Genomic DNA, 16,009 nt, shown 5'->3' on the forward strand with positions numbered 1-16,009 from the left:
GACATTTTGTGTGTGTGTGTAGATTTTGTGGAAATTTGGCAGTACAAAAATCATGCATTCATGGTTATGACAAATAAATTTGAATACACAGTACGAGGGCGAAAGCAAAGAACATAAAGACAAGTGAATATAAAGACGGAAAAAACAATTGATATTACTATATTATCTCACCAACTGCACGCCCAGCCAAGCTTAACTCGCTTGAAGATATAAAAAGGCCGCATTGTTGGTATCGATTTTCTGCAGTATTCTGGCGAAAAATCGTTTCTGGTCCCTATTTGTAGAAAAAGAAGAATATAAAAAGTTTCTTTGAACTGAATGAGCGATAAATCCATACACACATTTCAACGGATATTCGACGTATTTTTAGTTATGTCACGCACAAAAATTACTAGCATTCCAAGTATTTGTCAATGCAAAATTATGAAACATAATCTTCATCCATGTCTTTTTTAAAGACAGTTCTTGTTGACATTCAGACTATTGAGTTTATAGATTACATTATTCTTCGAAATTTAATGCGTTTATTGCATATAATGTATATTTATATTTTAAAAAATCACATAGCAGCCAATAGCTGATTTGCAAAACATTTTACATTAAAACTAGAGAGAACCATCATATTTTCAAATTTATTTTTAAAAGAACACTCAGACATAAAAAAAAAAGAACCCATGAGAATAAATATGAACACACTAAGAATTGCACTTGGAACAATATCAAAAATGACTGGCAAAAAAAAGAAAGAAAGTTGCTTAAGGAGGTTGGTGAGAAAGGGTGAGGGACTAGATTGAAATCAGTTGGTCCTTCATCTAAACAAGCCGAATTTTGGTGGTCTTCTGAGGGTCATGTGGGATCTATACTCACTTGATGGGAACCAGGATGAGAACCTCACAGTTGTGCTTGTGCTTGCTTTATGGGCCAATTCCTTGCAGATGATTTGTATCATCTCAGACAACGTTTGAAGTTGGAGGGTAGCTTAGTAATCTGCTTAGGTAATATACTTTCTCGAGCAAATAATGTTGGCTGACATTCATTGAAACATCAGTGTCGTTAAAATTTCAAGCTACGTGAACAGATTATGGCCCAATTGTAACACAAGGATGGATTTGCAAACACGTCTCTGAATTTTCTCAAGCTGTGCCACCTGGTTACTCATGTTACTAGTGAGACCAGAATGCCAAAGTGAAGCAGCATGTTCCAACATAAATTGTTTTATACACCCAGGAGTATATCCTTCTCAACAACAGCAAATTTATTATCATCAATGGAAAGACCTACCTGCATGGCATAACATTTTGGGGGGTTCAACTTCAACTTCAACTTCAACTTGTTCTTAATAGACCACTCATATAGGCCATCAAGATTCTCCTGGATTGCACTGTCATCACTACATGTATATGCCCGATGTTCTCCTATTGCCAGGTCATCAACGAATTTCCAAACTCTATTACTTGTATATTCTGGACATCATTCAATGCATAGTTGATCATGGCAAGAAAGGTTATAGGACCCGATTTGGTACCTTGTGGAACACCTCCAGAGAGAGTAACCCATTCAGAAAAGGATTGCTTGTATTAGCTCTTTGATTACGGGAGGTAAGGAAGTCGACCACCCACTCTACAACTGCAGGGAAGACACCCATCTTCAACAAACTGATGACAGCAATTATTGTGTTGTCAATCATGTCAAAGGTTTAGGTATAGTCCGTAAGGACAAGAGTGCTAACATCACCAGCCTTTTCTGTTCCAGAAACCATATGATGGTAATCATCAATGAGGCAGTGGGTGGTTGACATTCCCTTCTGATTACCATATTGTTTGTGATCAATGTAAGGCGGAATAGCATCAAGCACCCCCATCGATCAGCAACCTTGGCAAGACCTGCTGCAAGAAAATTGGCCTTAGTTTGACATGGAAAGAGGCCTGCTTTGCTTCCTTCCACTGAGAGAGAACTTGCCTTAGAGAAGCATTAATAATATCTGCAACAGGCTTACTGAGTTCGTAGACAAATTCTTTTAGAACTTTTGATGGAGCATTATTTGGACCTCCTGTCTTTGAAGCAGACTTTGGAGATTAGCCCCGCTAACTAGACATATAGAAATTAGTCCAGCCGAACTACTACTTCTTCTTCTTCTTCTTCCTCCTCCTCCTCTTCCTCTTCTTTGTCCAATTTAAATGAAGATAATTATGTAATATTGATTTGATTCAAAACGTGATGGAAATTATTTCAAGGTCATCAGAGGTCAACGAAGGTCAAATTATTTTAGGTAGATTGCTTATTAAACTTAGTACCTACATTTTTCACGAAAAGACATGTTTTTTCAAAGTCAAGTCAAAGTCATCAGAGGTCATTTCATCTGGACTTCGTGGTCTTACAAGACCGCAATATTTCTAGATTTTTCTTTCTTTCTGTCAATCTGCTTCTTCTCCCACAAGCAAAGTCACAAAGTGACGCCACATATGCATTGTTTTTACGAAAGACACAGAAACAGCAGCTTTTAATTAATTGTTTTTTCCACGTTTCTCCTTTTTTATAATGTGTTAGAAAACCAACAAAAAACAACACTGTTGTCCTTTTTCCTTAGTTGTAAAAGAAGTAAGAAAAACAAATGTTAACATCTTCTCTATTGTGTTTGTTATACTTGTGTTAGAATATACCCAAATTCTTTGATAAATCGCAGTTCCAAGTGTACTAAAATGATAGTAGCAAATACATTTCCATTTTGTATTGTTTGTACTGTTTGCTTCTTTGTATGTTTCATTTTAATATTTTTTTTAACAGTTTTTAGCGACGTTGCAAAGTGCAATAGATACAAACTGAATGGATATTCCACAATACAGGGTGTCCCAGAAAAAATTACCGAGCGAATAATATTGAGTGTAAGTCGAGAAATAGACATCAGAATCAAAAAATTACAAATGTAGCGCATAGCTTATTTTGTTGTGCATCACATACGAAAATTTTATTTGATTCGGTTGACTGGTTGTGAAGAAATGAACGATTACATAATGCGTGCATCAAGTCAGTTCATTCCAAGTTTGATCAACAGGCGCTTTTTTCATACTCTCTCACCGCTTCCTAGAGTTTGTGTATCTCATTAAATTTAGTCCATATTACGGTATCTATTTTGTAATTGTCATTCATGCTTTCACTGAAGATAAATAACAGTTTGTCCGAGAAAACTTTGATTTCTGCAATTGGAAACTTTCAACTTCAATTCTTTATATTGTGCAAATATGTTATATTTTAACTTTCCAAAGAATTACAATGATCAAGTGCTTACAGCGTTACGTGTGATTGATACCATGCAACATTAATGTTGAAGTTAGTTTTAAAAGATTTAAACTTTGCATTACAATTTCTTGGAAATATTCCAAAAACATAAATGTGTGCGAGAAATCTTTGAAGCCATCTGGAATTCTTTATGCAATAATTTTGTATGCAACATTTATATCAACATTAACGAAAAATATATACATGTATTTACAAGTTCCGAGCATTGTCTTACATGCAAGCTTTCATTTTCAATATAGGTTTTCAAATTTGAACAAAACCTAATTAAATGTTTTGCAAGAAGCAGATTGTTTAAAAAGAACAAAAAGGATTTCATAGAACAAAATATGAAGCCCATTGACAGTTAACCACTAGTGTACATTGTGTATAATGATCTTTCTTTCAAACTTGGAATGAAGTGAATTGACGCATGCGTTATGTGATCGCTAATTTCTTCGCGATCAGGCAAGCGATTCCAGTAAAATTGGCGTATAAGATGCAGAATATGATGGGCTACACGCTGATATTTAGATTTTTGGATTGTAATGTCTATTTTTCGACTTACGTCCAAATTCATTCGCCCGGTAATTTTTTATGGGACACCCTGTATAAAACGTTGATATTACGTATGTTTTGTTTGTGATTTTTGGAATCAGGCATATGCCTATAAGAATTCGAGGAAATTTGTTGCTTAGAGAGTTCAATCTATATTGAAGGGATAATTGACTGTAAACTATAGAACGAATGCAGCTGTTTGAAGAAAGTCAATTCAGCATTATCCACATAAACAATGAAACCCAATGTGAAGCTGCTATGGACCACAAGAGCCTCATTCCAGTGGCATGGTCCAATAACCTCAATTACACAATCATAGTGCAAAATTTGAGCTCAAGTTGCAGAGTATGAGTTTTGTACCCAAATCTTCAAAGGTCATTAAATGAATGTACAAATGTATTGGGTTTAAGAACTGTTCTCCTGATGGATGAGCATGTTGTGGATCAAAGTGAGCCTTTGAAAATACAATGTTTGAACAATTGAAAATATCGTATTGAAATATATGCATTTAAAGTATATTGAACATTACAATTAAAATATGCTGCAAATGTTGGATGAGAAGAATATATTATTATCCTTTATAACAAACATCTACCAACCCCTTTAATCAAAAGGGCTTTGAAAATACAATGTTTTAACAATTGAAAAATACAATGTTTGAACAATTGAAAGATATCGTATTGAAATATATACATGTAGAGTATGTTGAACATTACAATTAAAATATGCTGAAAATGTTGGAGAAGAAGAATATATTATTATCCTTTATAACAAACATCTACCAACCCCCTTTAATGATTGACCATGACCTTTGACCTTCATAATTAGCATATTCGAGTTAATTAAAAAGGTGAAAACCCCTACCAAATGAAAGCTTATGAACTAAGAAACGCCAAATACGATCTCGGCAGCAATAAAGAATATGGTTTTCTCTTCTAGAGATCAATAAAAATATCTACATACATCGATATAACGTCAGCCTACTACACTAATTGCCTAAGTCATTTTTGTTTGTAATTTTGAGAACAAAGAACAAATTGTGGTTCAAGCATGCATCAGTTACGTAATCACACTATAATTATTTCGAATTATTCCTTTCATTTGTATCATTATCATTTGTTCTTGTGCAAAGATATATGAATAAATATGTTTAAATGCATGCTTGAACCATATTTTGTACTTTGTTCTCAAATTTACAATTAGCGTAACAGGCTGACGATAAGAAAGTTTTATTAAATTTAGTATTACACCGCTTGCAAAGTAACTATGGATTGTCTTTAGGGATTGTATTTATAACTCGCTCCTTCTCCAATCAGGGAGTGAAATTTCAGTCTCTTGAAACTCAAATGCACACACTATTCACTCGCTAACTTATCACTCTAGTTATTTCAATACAATAGAGTGGTCTGTAGGTAACCTTTTTTCACCAATTCACTCTTTTTCACTCTACAGTTAAATTCATTCTTGTTTGGTCGCTGTTACTTTTTTTTACATAAGATTTCCGTGGGCCTTAAATTCATGATGCGGTTATGTCTACAGTAGAATTCACCACGACCTTTTCAGGACTTAAACCCCATTAAAAGCTATTAAACCAAGATAACACTCATTGAAAAAGCGCAACTATGTTAAATCAGATCTTCTCTGGTTAAATCCACACTACACATGTTTCTGTTTTACCTGTGCCTTATTGCAATGAGCTGGCATTATAGTTTTAGTTGGGAGAACTATTATAAAACAAGGCAAGGTAACAATACTGTGTGGGCCTTTGTTTCCCAAATGAGACAATAGTCTGCATATTGTTAACCAGCATTTTTGAAAATGAGAAACATATAATGCTTGTAGACTCAACACGGTTTGGAAATAATTTCTTAATTTTTTTTGGTGTTATCTGTCATTTACATATCAGGGAGGTACGACCATTTGCAGATGCCCAACCTACTCAGTTTTTAACCTACATGTAATGTTTTCATTATTCATGATTGACATCAAGTACAAAAAATATCCGTCAAGTGGTTTAGCTTTAACGTCCTTCGCAAGAGAGCGGTACACAAGCGAATGATAGTCAGTAAAAGATGTATTCGATTTACACAGCAAATTTGGTGAGTGTACTGTGTATTGTGTATAGGAAAATGAACAGTAACTGCAGTATGTGGTAATTTGTGGCTATCAAAATGTACCCACTTTTGTGCCTACATTTATGACATTAGTTGTTTAACACATTCTGTCTGTATTTCACACGTTTCCTTGCATAAAGTTGATAGGCCACCCTATATCTATCTTTTCAGTATGTAAATATAATATCAGATGAGTTAGACAGTAACAAAAGACAACGTGATGGAGGACGATTGTGTTTCATAATTTTGCTTTGCTAAGAATCTAGTATACCACCAAGGATATTTATTGGAAATAATGTTCATGTTGAAAACTTAATGTACTTTCGAAATGTGTGCATATTTATGCATTTCAATGGGTAAGTCCACGTGATTTACATTGTTGCTATTTCATTTCATTCAACTACCCGTATAATCGTTCTATTATAGCCCCACTAGTTTAAGGCTAAAAATAATATTAAAAATAAAAAAGAGAAGAGAAAAAAAAAAGAAAAGAAAAAAGAAAAAAAAAAAATGTATGAATTATTACTATTATTATTATTATTATTATTATTATTATTATTATTATCATTATTATTATTATTATTATTATTATTATTATTATTATTATTATTAGTGTTATTATATGTTACATGTTATTATACTTATGTGTTCAAATATTTTGTCTCAACTAACATCCATAGGGGTTGTATTCATTTTAACAGTATTTGTTCTTCAAAATTGTGGTCTGTTGGTCTCTGTCGAGTTATGGCAAGCAAAATATTTTTACTCCTAGTTTACATAATTGGCGCATGTCCAAATACTCCACCCATTCGCTTTCGTGTTCACAACTGACAGAAAATAATTATAATATTATGGAGCTCTGTAGAAACTATATAATTCAGACCTGATTGTAATGTAGCAATCACTTCGTTCCGAGACACACTGATTTTGCTTGCTTCTCGGCGAAATTATTAACAACCAGTTTCAAAGTAAGTTGTGTGTTATATTTATTCATATTGTTTAAGGGCTGGGGTATGAACGTTTGGACAGTATTTATTTTGGGACATTAGAGCACATCAGACATATCGAATTGCATTCTGAATACGAAGAATGTCATTCTGATATCAAATAATTTTGATTTTTGAAATTCGCAATTTAATACACATTTTATGGCAAATCATTAAAATTTGATATTTTTGATATTTAACAGTACTTGAAGTAAACTTTATAAATCTGATGATTTAAACTTAAAGTGTATGTAGGTGGGATGAAAAGCCGACGATCAATTGAAAATTTTGACCTTTCGTATTGAAGATATGGATTTTTTTCCCAAAATACCCACACAAATTAGGTCTTTTTTGGAAAAAAATCCATATCTTCAATATGAAAGGTCAAAATTTTCAATTGACCGTCGGCTTTTCCTCACTGCTACATACTCTTTAAGAATATATCATTAGATTTATATAATTTACTTCGAGGACTGTTATATATCAAAAATTTGAAAAATATCAAATTTTTATAATTTGTCATAAAATTTGTATTATATTGTGATTTTCAAAAATGAAAATTATTTGATATCAGAAAGACATGCTTCGTATTCCGAATGCAATTCGATAGGTCTGAGGTGCTCTCATGTCCCACAAAAAATACTGTCGAAACGCCATAAACGCTCATTTTCGATCCCTTAAGTAGCCAGACATGTTATAATCATCCATTGTCACTTTGTAACGTATGACACAATCGCTTCACTCCAGATGGAAGCCATGTAGCGGCATTGATGCCTTAGCCCAGACTCTGTATTTCTGACATATTCTACGTTTCAAGCTCCAGTAGTTCGAACCTATGGTATGCTATATGTAAATGTGTGGCTTGCCTTTCACTATAGGCTTACGCAATATTTAATTTTCTTCAATTCGGTGCTTAAGCTTTATCGGCGGTGGGGAAAAAGAAACACTGCATGAAATTCAACCAAACGTTTGTGTATTGGTTTGTGTTTGTCATTTGCTACTTGATTGGTATATGGTACCGTATGATTATATTTCATTTGTGACCTTTATCTTATTTTAAACCAGCGTGTGCAATCAATCAATCAACATGAACAAACTTGTGCTTTTAGTTTTGATGGCTGCTATTGCCTATGAGGTTAGAGGTAAGTAGAGACTTCACAAAAATTGTAATGTGAGGAAATATACTACTCGAAAGCCTTTGTTCCTTTTGCATTGAGACATGCCGTCGTTTTATCTTTTCTGTTTCAGTTTCGGTTTCAGTTTTTCATTGTTATTTTGAAGTGTTAGCATGGTACATGTGAACAATCCTTTTATTCTAGTCTTTTGTTGCCTACAGAAAAGTTGAACGAAGATAACTTCTGTTTCGGTTTCGGGAGTTATGTTAATTTCTGACATGAAAAACGTGAGATGATAGGGTTGATGCCAATCTAGACAAAAGAAATTTTACGGTCATAAATTCGCGATAAATTGTACGGCTTCAATTTACTTGCGTTGGGTGTATAGGTACTTCAGCCTAGGCGGGAGTGTCTCGTGAAAATAGCACAGCGTAGAAATATACATTAATCACTAGTAATCAGTGTTGCCAAGAATTACGTATACTTGCTCGTGCAATCGCGCAAAAATCGGTCATATGATTATGTAGAGATGAAACGGGGAATTATTTTCGTCCCAAATACACCTTAAAACTTGGTAATATGCAACACCAAATAAGTGTGTTGAAGTGAAATTAATTGGATTACTTTCATTGGAATTGGTAATCTAATAATTGCTTCAGGCTAAATTGCCAAACTCAAATCTATTTTAAATGTACAGGGTGTCCCAGAAAAAAATACCGGGCGAATGAATTTTGATGTAAGTCGAGAAATAGACATCAGAATCCAAAAATCTAAACATTAGCGTGTAGCCCATCTTATTCTGCATCTTATATGTCAAATTTACTGGAATCGTTGACTGATCGCGAAGAAATGACTTCATTGTTTACGTTTGGGGCATCATGCTTCTCATTTCAAGAGGTGCTGTCAATCACACTTATATCTGTCAAAAAAGGTTGGATAAGTCAATTATATGCAACACTGGTGCTTCAACTTCAAGTGGGCAATCTTACTCATGTCTCTCATTTAACTAGGCAGGATAGGCCTACATCAACTAGTAATATAGTCACTGATTTTGAGACCTGATTTTTTCACCAATAATAGGAAACATAGCCTACTACCCTATTACAGCTTGTAAAATAAACTTATTTAAATGTCGGTAAGTATTTAATTTTAATTGTATTTATTCATCAATTCATTTTATTTTCAATTTTAAATAAACACGCGCAATTTTTGTTGAACTAAAAGTGTTTGAGCTCAGTTGAGTGAGCAAAATGCTGTAGAATAGATAGTATCCGTGTGCAACATCGTTTTGGGCATACTGCAGTTACTGTCCGTTTTCCTATACACAATACGCAGTGCTCTCACCATTGACGCGCGACCTTTACAAATAGCGTATGTTAGAAGCATATGCATTTGCCTAGTTAACATCACTGTGTCAAAAATAACCGGCTAATATTTAAAGTATTCTCCAAACTTCTAGCAAATATATTTCTCTAACATGACCTAAAATTAGAGCTATGTTAGATGTTCAGAAATATTCGCACTTTGGTAAAATATGAGTGAGGGCAAGGCATAGCTAGCCAACTAGCCCGTGTTAATTGAATGGAGATTTGACCGAAAATGTTGGTAACGGACCGCTCACTTCTGAAGAATGCTACAAACAAAAAAACGGTATAGGCTACATTTAAAGTATTCTCTGAAATTCTAGAAAATATAGTTTTGTAACATGTCCTAAATTTTTAGCTAATTTAGGTGTTTGGAAGTGTTCGTACTTTTATGTTTTAGGAAGGATATGTAAACGACAGATAACACCAAAAAATATGAAGAAATTATTTCCAAACCGTGTTAAGTCAACAATCATTATGTTGCTCATTTTCAAGAATGCTGGTTAACAATAAGCAGAGTTTTGTCTCATTTCGTGAACAAAGGTCCACATACCATTGTTACCTTTCGTTTCTTTTATAATCGGTTACCCAACTAAAACTATAATACCAGCTCATTGCGATACCGCACAGATAAAAACAGACACATGTGTACAACCAAAGAAGATCTGATTTAATCAATTGAGCTGTTTTCAATGAGTGTTATCTTGGTTTAATAAAAGTCCTGCAAAGGTCGTGGTGAATTCTACTGTAGACATGAGTGCATCATGGTATGTTTTCTAAGTATGTACTTTTCTTCAAACCATTAGAGGTAAAGACACGATTTTTTCACCAATAATAGGAAACATACTATCTTCTTATAGCTTACAAACACAAATTATTTAAATGTTGGTAAGTATTTTTTTTTAAAGTTGGGTACAGTTCATTTTAAATCACCCTGTATATGAAGAGCTTGTTTCCAAACCACAAGTCCACAAACACATGTTTCTGATTTACCTGTGCGATATTGCAATAGGCTGTGATGCTATAGGTGTAGTAATTTCAGTTGGATGCACCATTAAAAAGCAAACAGTGGTTGGATGCACAGTAACAATACTGTGTGAGGCATTTATTTCCCAAATGAGAACAATAGTCTGCATATCATATTGTTAAGCAACATTGTTGTGGTAAATAATAGCTTGTTGATGTTACAACTCATTGTTGCTAATGTAAAGCTCTTCATAATTTTGTTGATGTCTCATAGATTGTCAGAATGAAAACTGTGACATGATTTCAAAATTAAATATAGGTGATGAAATTAAAGTAGAAGATTCGTCGGTGCCACTTTGTAGTGATGGGTGTCCTGCGAATAACATAATACTGACAGTGACTTCTGAATCAGACAGTGCAGCTTACTGTAAGTACATACAGGGTGTCTCTGAAAGAACTTTTAGTAGGAAACTTATTTTTGTGTGATTGAAAATAAGGTAGTTTCGTCAAATTTCTATATTTCACGAACGGAGCTGTAAATTGGCAAATTGATAGTTCATTGAAACTTTATTCAATTTGGTATATTTTATCTCAATCGTCTAGGATGATTACACTAATTGTTGATCTAAATGATAGAGTTTATGATTTGAAAATTAATGTCCAATTTATTTTTTGCTAGCGGTATTATAGATATCTCAGTGCAGGTATTCTTTAAAACGTGTTGTAATTTTGATTTAAATAATGTTTTAATATCGATTAGTTATAACTTGAATACTATTTTATGTAACTGTGATAGCAGGCAGAACGGAGCCAGTGATCGTGTTACTTAGCAAAAAAGTCACACAAAAACTTTTCAAAAAAAAAATCTTATCGTGTTTTTTGTTTAAAACTAAGCTACAGACTTGATAATTTCAGACAAGTAGAAAAAACCCACTTTATCCTGTTTTAAATTTAAATTTTAAAAATGAAATTAAAATCTCGATAAATCTTATAAACCTGAATTTTCGATCTTTACAGTCACGACTGAAAACCATAGTAAACTACTTATACCGTTATGTTTTAACATAACGGTATAAAAACCTTCGCATTATGATATTAACGATGATTACACCCACCTATGTGTGGAATAGTGTGTAGGTGAAACTCGTATAATGCGAAGATATTTCCGTTTTCTAACGCGAAATTTTACCTCCGAAAATGTCTGGAAATCAGCATATTCCACCATGTATCATTTGTACCTGAAGGTTGATCCGAGGCCAAACAAGTTAACATTTTGGGGGAAAACACATTCCACTATCACTGTGTAGAATATACAATGCAAGTATAACATTATTAGAGGCACTTTGTTTTTGGGAGAAAAGCCAAAAATTCGAGCCAAAGCCCATTCCACATGGAATACGAAACAAGAATCCAAAACAATATTGACGGACCTGGAACTCGAACCCCAAAATCCATCATGCATAGACAATACTGAAAGCCACATGTTCATTGCAGAATGGATATGAATATGTGAATGTACACCACGAATCAGCCGTAAAGTTGGCCCGGTCATTTTTATTTTATTTCGTGTTTAGAAAATATATAGCATGAGCTTTAAAATGGTATATCATTTGACTTCAAACGATATCCAGAAGCGGGATTATGGTTTGTTGAACTCTGCTCCTTCAACAGAATGGTACTTTTTTCGGTTCTACATTTGTCTCTTTTTCCACATTGCTAGTAATAAATATCATGAATATCAAACAGTCATAATTGGCGGTCATTTCAAATCATCCCCAAGTCAACGAGGTTCAGGAAAGTCCTCTCATTGTTAATTGTTGGTTATACATACCTAGACAAAATACAATGCTTTGTAACCCATCACTTGAACAGGATTTAGCTAAAGCAAACAAAGACTAATGCTATTTAATGATTCGATAGAAATAGGTAGAAGACGATTATCCTCTTCAGCAATTGGATTATTGATTGGTTTAAACGGTGTTTGACTCACGCTATCAAATCAGAAACATTTCGCACCAAATTGAGGTGCCTATGAATACGACCTTCACGCACAATTTACACTGTAACTCAGAATACAATTTGCCGACGTTTATACAGCTCATTCGTAGTGTACGGCCACATATGATTAATATAACATCGCAAGGTACTTTATATCTGTTTTATTTTACATTGTAATTTTATGTTATAATGTATTTGGATGGTTTTTTTATTGCTGTGATCCATCATGGGCCTCATGGAAGAACAGAGGTTTACTTGTATTATTCACTGAATGAGGGGGTTGAAATTTTCATTGGGGCTTGAGTTAGCAAACCAACTCAGTAGGGGAGTCAACCCAACCTCCACAAAGACCACACTGTAGCCTATACGTCATTTCATGTACATTTTCAAGGCTCTTCTTCTTTGTTTTACATCGTAGCTGCTGAACATCTATTACATCGGCTAGTTAATAATCCCCCCACAGGATTCCAATTCAACGGCGGACGTAAATATGGACCACCAAATTTTACAGTTGGCGTAACCAGAATGTATTTATATTATAAAGCGATCGGTGGGAGTGCTGAATGTCAATGTGCTTTCACAATAACGGTTGTTGTTGGTCTAGGTGAGTAAAATGGTTGAGTTTAATCCCGGGGAGTTTAATACTCATCTCTGGTTCCGGCACTCCGTGTATCCGCGGCAAACTTTGAAAACACACGCTTTTGCATCTCATTTCACAAATCTTTTAGGATAAAAACACTCCTATTTAATATTTCGCAGAAAAAAAGACAAATATAATATGAAAACGTTCAAATAATTTTTATATCATTAAATATTATCTTCGATAAATAGTGCTCTGTGCTCCACTATAGATAAAATCCCGCGGATAAAATAAAAAAACACATAAAGATGATACTTAAAACAGTACAAACAGTACAAACTATAAAATAAAAGACAGGCAAATGAACAAGGAATAAGAAAACAAGGCAAAAACATAAAAATATACGCAAAAAATGAAAATCGGCAAGTGGGTCCGTTCTAAAGCGCAAGAAGGACGATGCAAACGGGCGATCGCATTACAAGCATTACAACCTGCAAGTTAGAACGGATACATTTACTGGAGGGGTACTATGATGACAAAGAAATTAACAAGCCCAAACAGTGTATAGCGAGATGATATAAATAACCTTGAAAATACACTACATGATACCTCATCATAATTATAAAGCGGTGACTAGCGATACACAGTAACCGGCATGAAATTGATCAACTAATAGGAATTAGATAGCTTACCGTAATAATAAAACACGACGACGATGTGATATTGTGAAATACCCGCTAGTCAGTCATGTGATCAAAACATATCATGACAACGCAAAACGCTATCTTAACGATCAAGTGCTCGCCGTTAGTACTCCAGATTCCAGGAACGTGAAATGCCCTCAATTTTACATGCTTCCTAAAGTCTATAAAACCAACAATCCTGGTTGCCCGATTGTTAGTGGATGTTCTTGTCCCACTAAACAAGTCTCCCGCTTCGTCGATTATCATTTACGCCCCCTCGTTGAATCTCTTCCCTCATACATACATACAAGACACTACGGACTTCATTAAACACACCATCTCCCTCAATTAAATGCTCCCCTCACAGACAACACCCTTTTAGTTTCTGCGGATGTCACAGCTCTTTACACAAACATCAACCATAATGAAGCTCTTCGTGCCTGCAAACAATACCTCAGTACCCGTCCTAACAAATCCCCTCCTAAAGTAGACCTAATCCGTCTCCTGGAACTAGTCATGACCCTCAACCGTTTTAAATTCAATAGTCAATTCTACAACCAGAACCTTGGCATACGGATGGGCACTTGTATACGGATGGGCACCCTCTGCGGCCAACTTATTTATGGGCGCTCTTGAAGCCAGACTTCTTGCCCACCAAACCCCTGGAAGGATCGTGAGTCAGATTCATTGATGACGACTCCACACCTTAAAACCGCACGGTATCAACGCCGAATCATAAATATAGGCATACCAATTTTGTTTTTCATAACGCGTCGGCACTCCGGTGCCTCCAGTTTTTTCAGCTTCGGACATTTTTCGTAATTCCGCCCTCACTTTAGGTCTCTGCCTTTTACGCCCTTGTTCCCTTTTCGCGCTGCTTTTGTCTCTCTTTTTGTTCCATATTGATCTTTGTCTTATCATAGAGCATTTCACCACCACACATAATTATTTTACATCTCTCCTCTCGGTAAGTTAGTGTTTTGCTTAGGTTTTTATACATTCACATTCTCATTCTGGTTTTTATTGTTGGCTCTATGCAGGCACCATATCATCATAATTTTGCTATTTTTTGCCATCAACAGTTTGTAATATTATTCCTTTTCTGTATAATCTTTGTACATAAACATTGTTTCTGATATGCTCTTTTTTTTGATTTTGTAATATTTTCCTGTAATGTAGGTGATGTACTTTAATGATAGTGAATGTTAATGGTGATGTTATGACCAGACGTGGATAAAACTCGAGACGTTGGATAAAAGTGAAATGTTATGTTCGGTTTGCTTCCATATACCTCGTGAATATATCAGAAAGAGGGGACGATTTGTGGACATAACAACGCGTCTCTTCCCAAGGAGAGATGTGCTCAGCTATTTTAAAGTTTGGATGGGTATGCTCTGCGTTTTATTGCTGATATGCTGATAATTAAATCTTGGCATTCCCACAAATTCCAACCGCAGATTCAATACATGTACCCCGGGACATGTATCAGTGAAAACCTAATTATATCATAATAAGGTTTGAAACTTTGATATTAATTTGAATATCTCCGCTTGTATTTCAGATTTTTTGTACAACGACTCATTCGCCGAAGCAATTTTTTATGGCTGAGTGCCGCTTTCCGTGTGATTTATAGCTAATGATACAAATTTAAAAAAATAAGATTAAAAAGTAAAATAGAGACGTGGTTACGAGTTCTTGTATTTTTATCATCTTTTAAGATTGATGGTTTAATATTGTAAACCAAACATGTAATTCACATTTTCGGTAAATCCCATAAGCCTTTATGTTTGGTCCCAAGATGCCAATGCCCATATCTTCTATGCGCCAGTGGCGGCACCAGGGATTTTTTTCCGGGATTTTTTTTCGGGGGGTGAATTTCAAAGGACAAAACACCAAATTTTGCACAAAATTTATGTAAATAGTGGAAATTTGTGTGCTTTTGGGTTTTCTGCCTCTGTTTCTTTCTTCTTTTTCTGATTCTTTCTTCCCTCTTCTGGCAACAGGCCGATTTTGATCAAAGTTAGTCACAAGCATCACTGTCCAATATGTAACATGATATGTGACATGTTCCGAGTCAAAGGTCACGCAAGGGTAAGTAGGTACCCGTACCCATGGGTACGGGTACCAAACAGAACAGGCATGTAGGAAAGTGAGAGTAGCTCTACTCTCACTTCCCAGATGAATGTTAACTCCACTCATGATTTCCACTGTGAGTACTCTGATCTTAATCAAAACAAATATGTTACATGGATGGGGCTTGGTGGGGAGTAACACATGGATCTAGATAGCAAGTGCCCTAGATTTAAGCCTGGCCTAGAGCCCTGAAAAAGTTACATCTTGCCCTGGCTACATAAAATGTACCTGTGTGCTAC

At 34.9% G+C, this 16,009-nt stretch overlaps 1 protein-coding gene and 1 long non-coding RNA gene across 6 annotated transcripts in view; one reads left to right on the forward strand and one right to left on the reverse strand.

Moving 5' to 3' along the window:
* The window catches only part of LOC140156445 (uncharacterized), a 2,169-nt gene extending 1,895 nt beyond the window's left edge, over window positions 1-274 (reverse strand). Inside the window, exon 1 of the long non-coding RNA XR_011859562.1 lies at window positions 172-274. This is a non-coding gene — a long non-coding RNA (uncharacterized lncRNA). The remainder of the gene's footprint in view (window positions 1-171) is intronic.
* A 6,504-nt stretch (window positions 275-6,778) lies between these two features.
* On the forward strand, window positions 6,779-15,297 carry LOC140157536 (uncharacterized). Of its 5 annotated transcripts, none has more exons than XM_072180759.1 (5): window positions 6,779-6,913; window positions 7,997-8,073; window positions 10,651-10,803; window positions 12,793-12,978; window positions 15,199-15,297. In XM_072180759.1, the coding sequence occupies exons 2-5, from the start codon at window positions 8,019-8,021 to the stop codon at window positions 15,243-15,245; spliced, it is 441 nt and encodes a 146-aa protein (XP_072036860.1). In that variant the 5' UTR covers window positions 6,779-6,913; window positions 7,997-8,018; the 3' UTR covers window positions 15,246-15,297. The 5 variants fall into 5 exon arrangements, with proteins under 5 accessions (XP_072036860.1, XP_072036863.1, XP_072036862.1 ...); XM_072180762.1 differs by having other exon boundaries at window positions 10,696-10,803; XM_072180761.1 differs by lacking the exon at window positions 15,199-15,297 and adding an exon at window positions 14,817-15,192.
* Window positions 15,298-16,009: the final 712 nt, after the last annotated feature.

This window comes from Amphiura filiformis, chromosome 7 (genome assembly GCF_039555335.1).
Source record: "Amphiura filiformis chromosome 7, Afil_fr2py, whole genome shotgun sequence".
Taxonomy (NCBI): Eukaryota; Metazoa; Echinodermata; class Ophiuroidea; order Amphilepidida; family Amphiuridae; genus Amphiura; species Amphiura filiformis.

What these genes read in the sequence shown, in the direction of transcription:
- LOC140157536 (XM_072180759.1), top strand. Translation starts at nt 8,019, where the DNA reads ATGAACAAACTTGTGCTTTTAGTTTTGATGGCTGCTATTGCCTATGAG. An exon ending in TATTGCCTATGAGGTTAGAG is followed by an intron (nt 8,074 to 10,650) that starts GTAAGTAGAGAC and finishes GATGTCTCATAG; the next exon opens with ATTGTCAGAATGAAAACTGT. An exon ending in ATCAGACAGTGCAGCTTACT is followed by an intron (nt 10,804 to 12,792) that starts GTAAGTACATAC and finishes TTTACATCGTAG; the next exon opens with CTGCTGAACATCTATTACAT.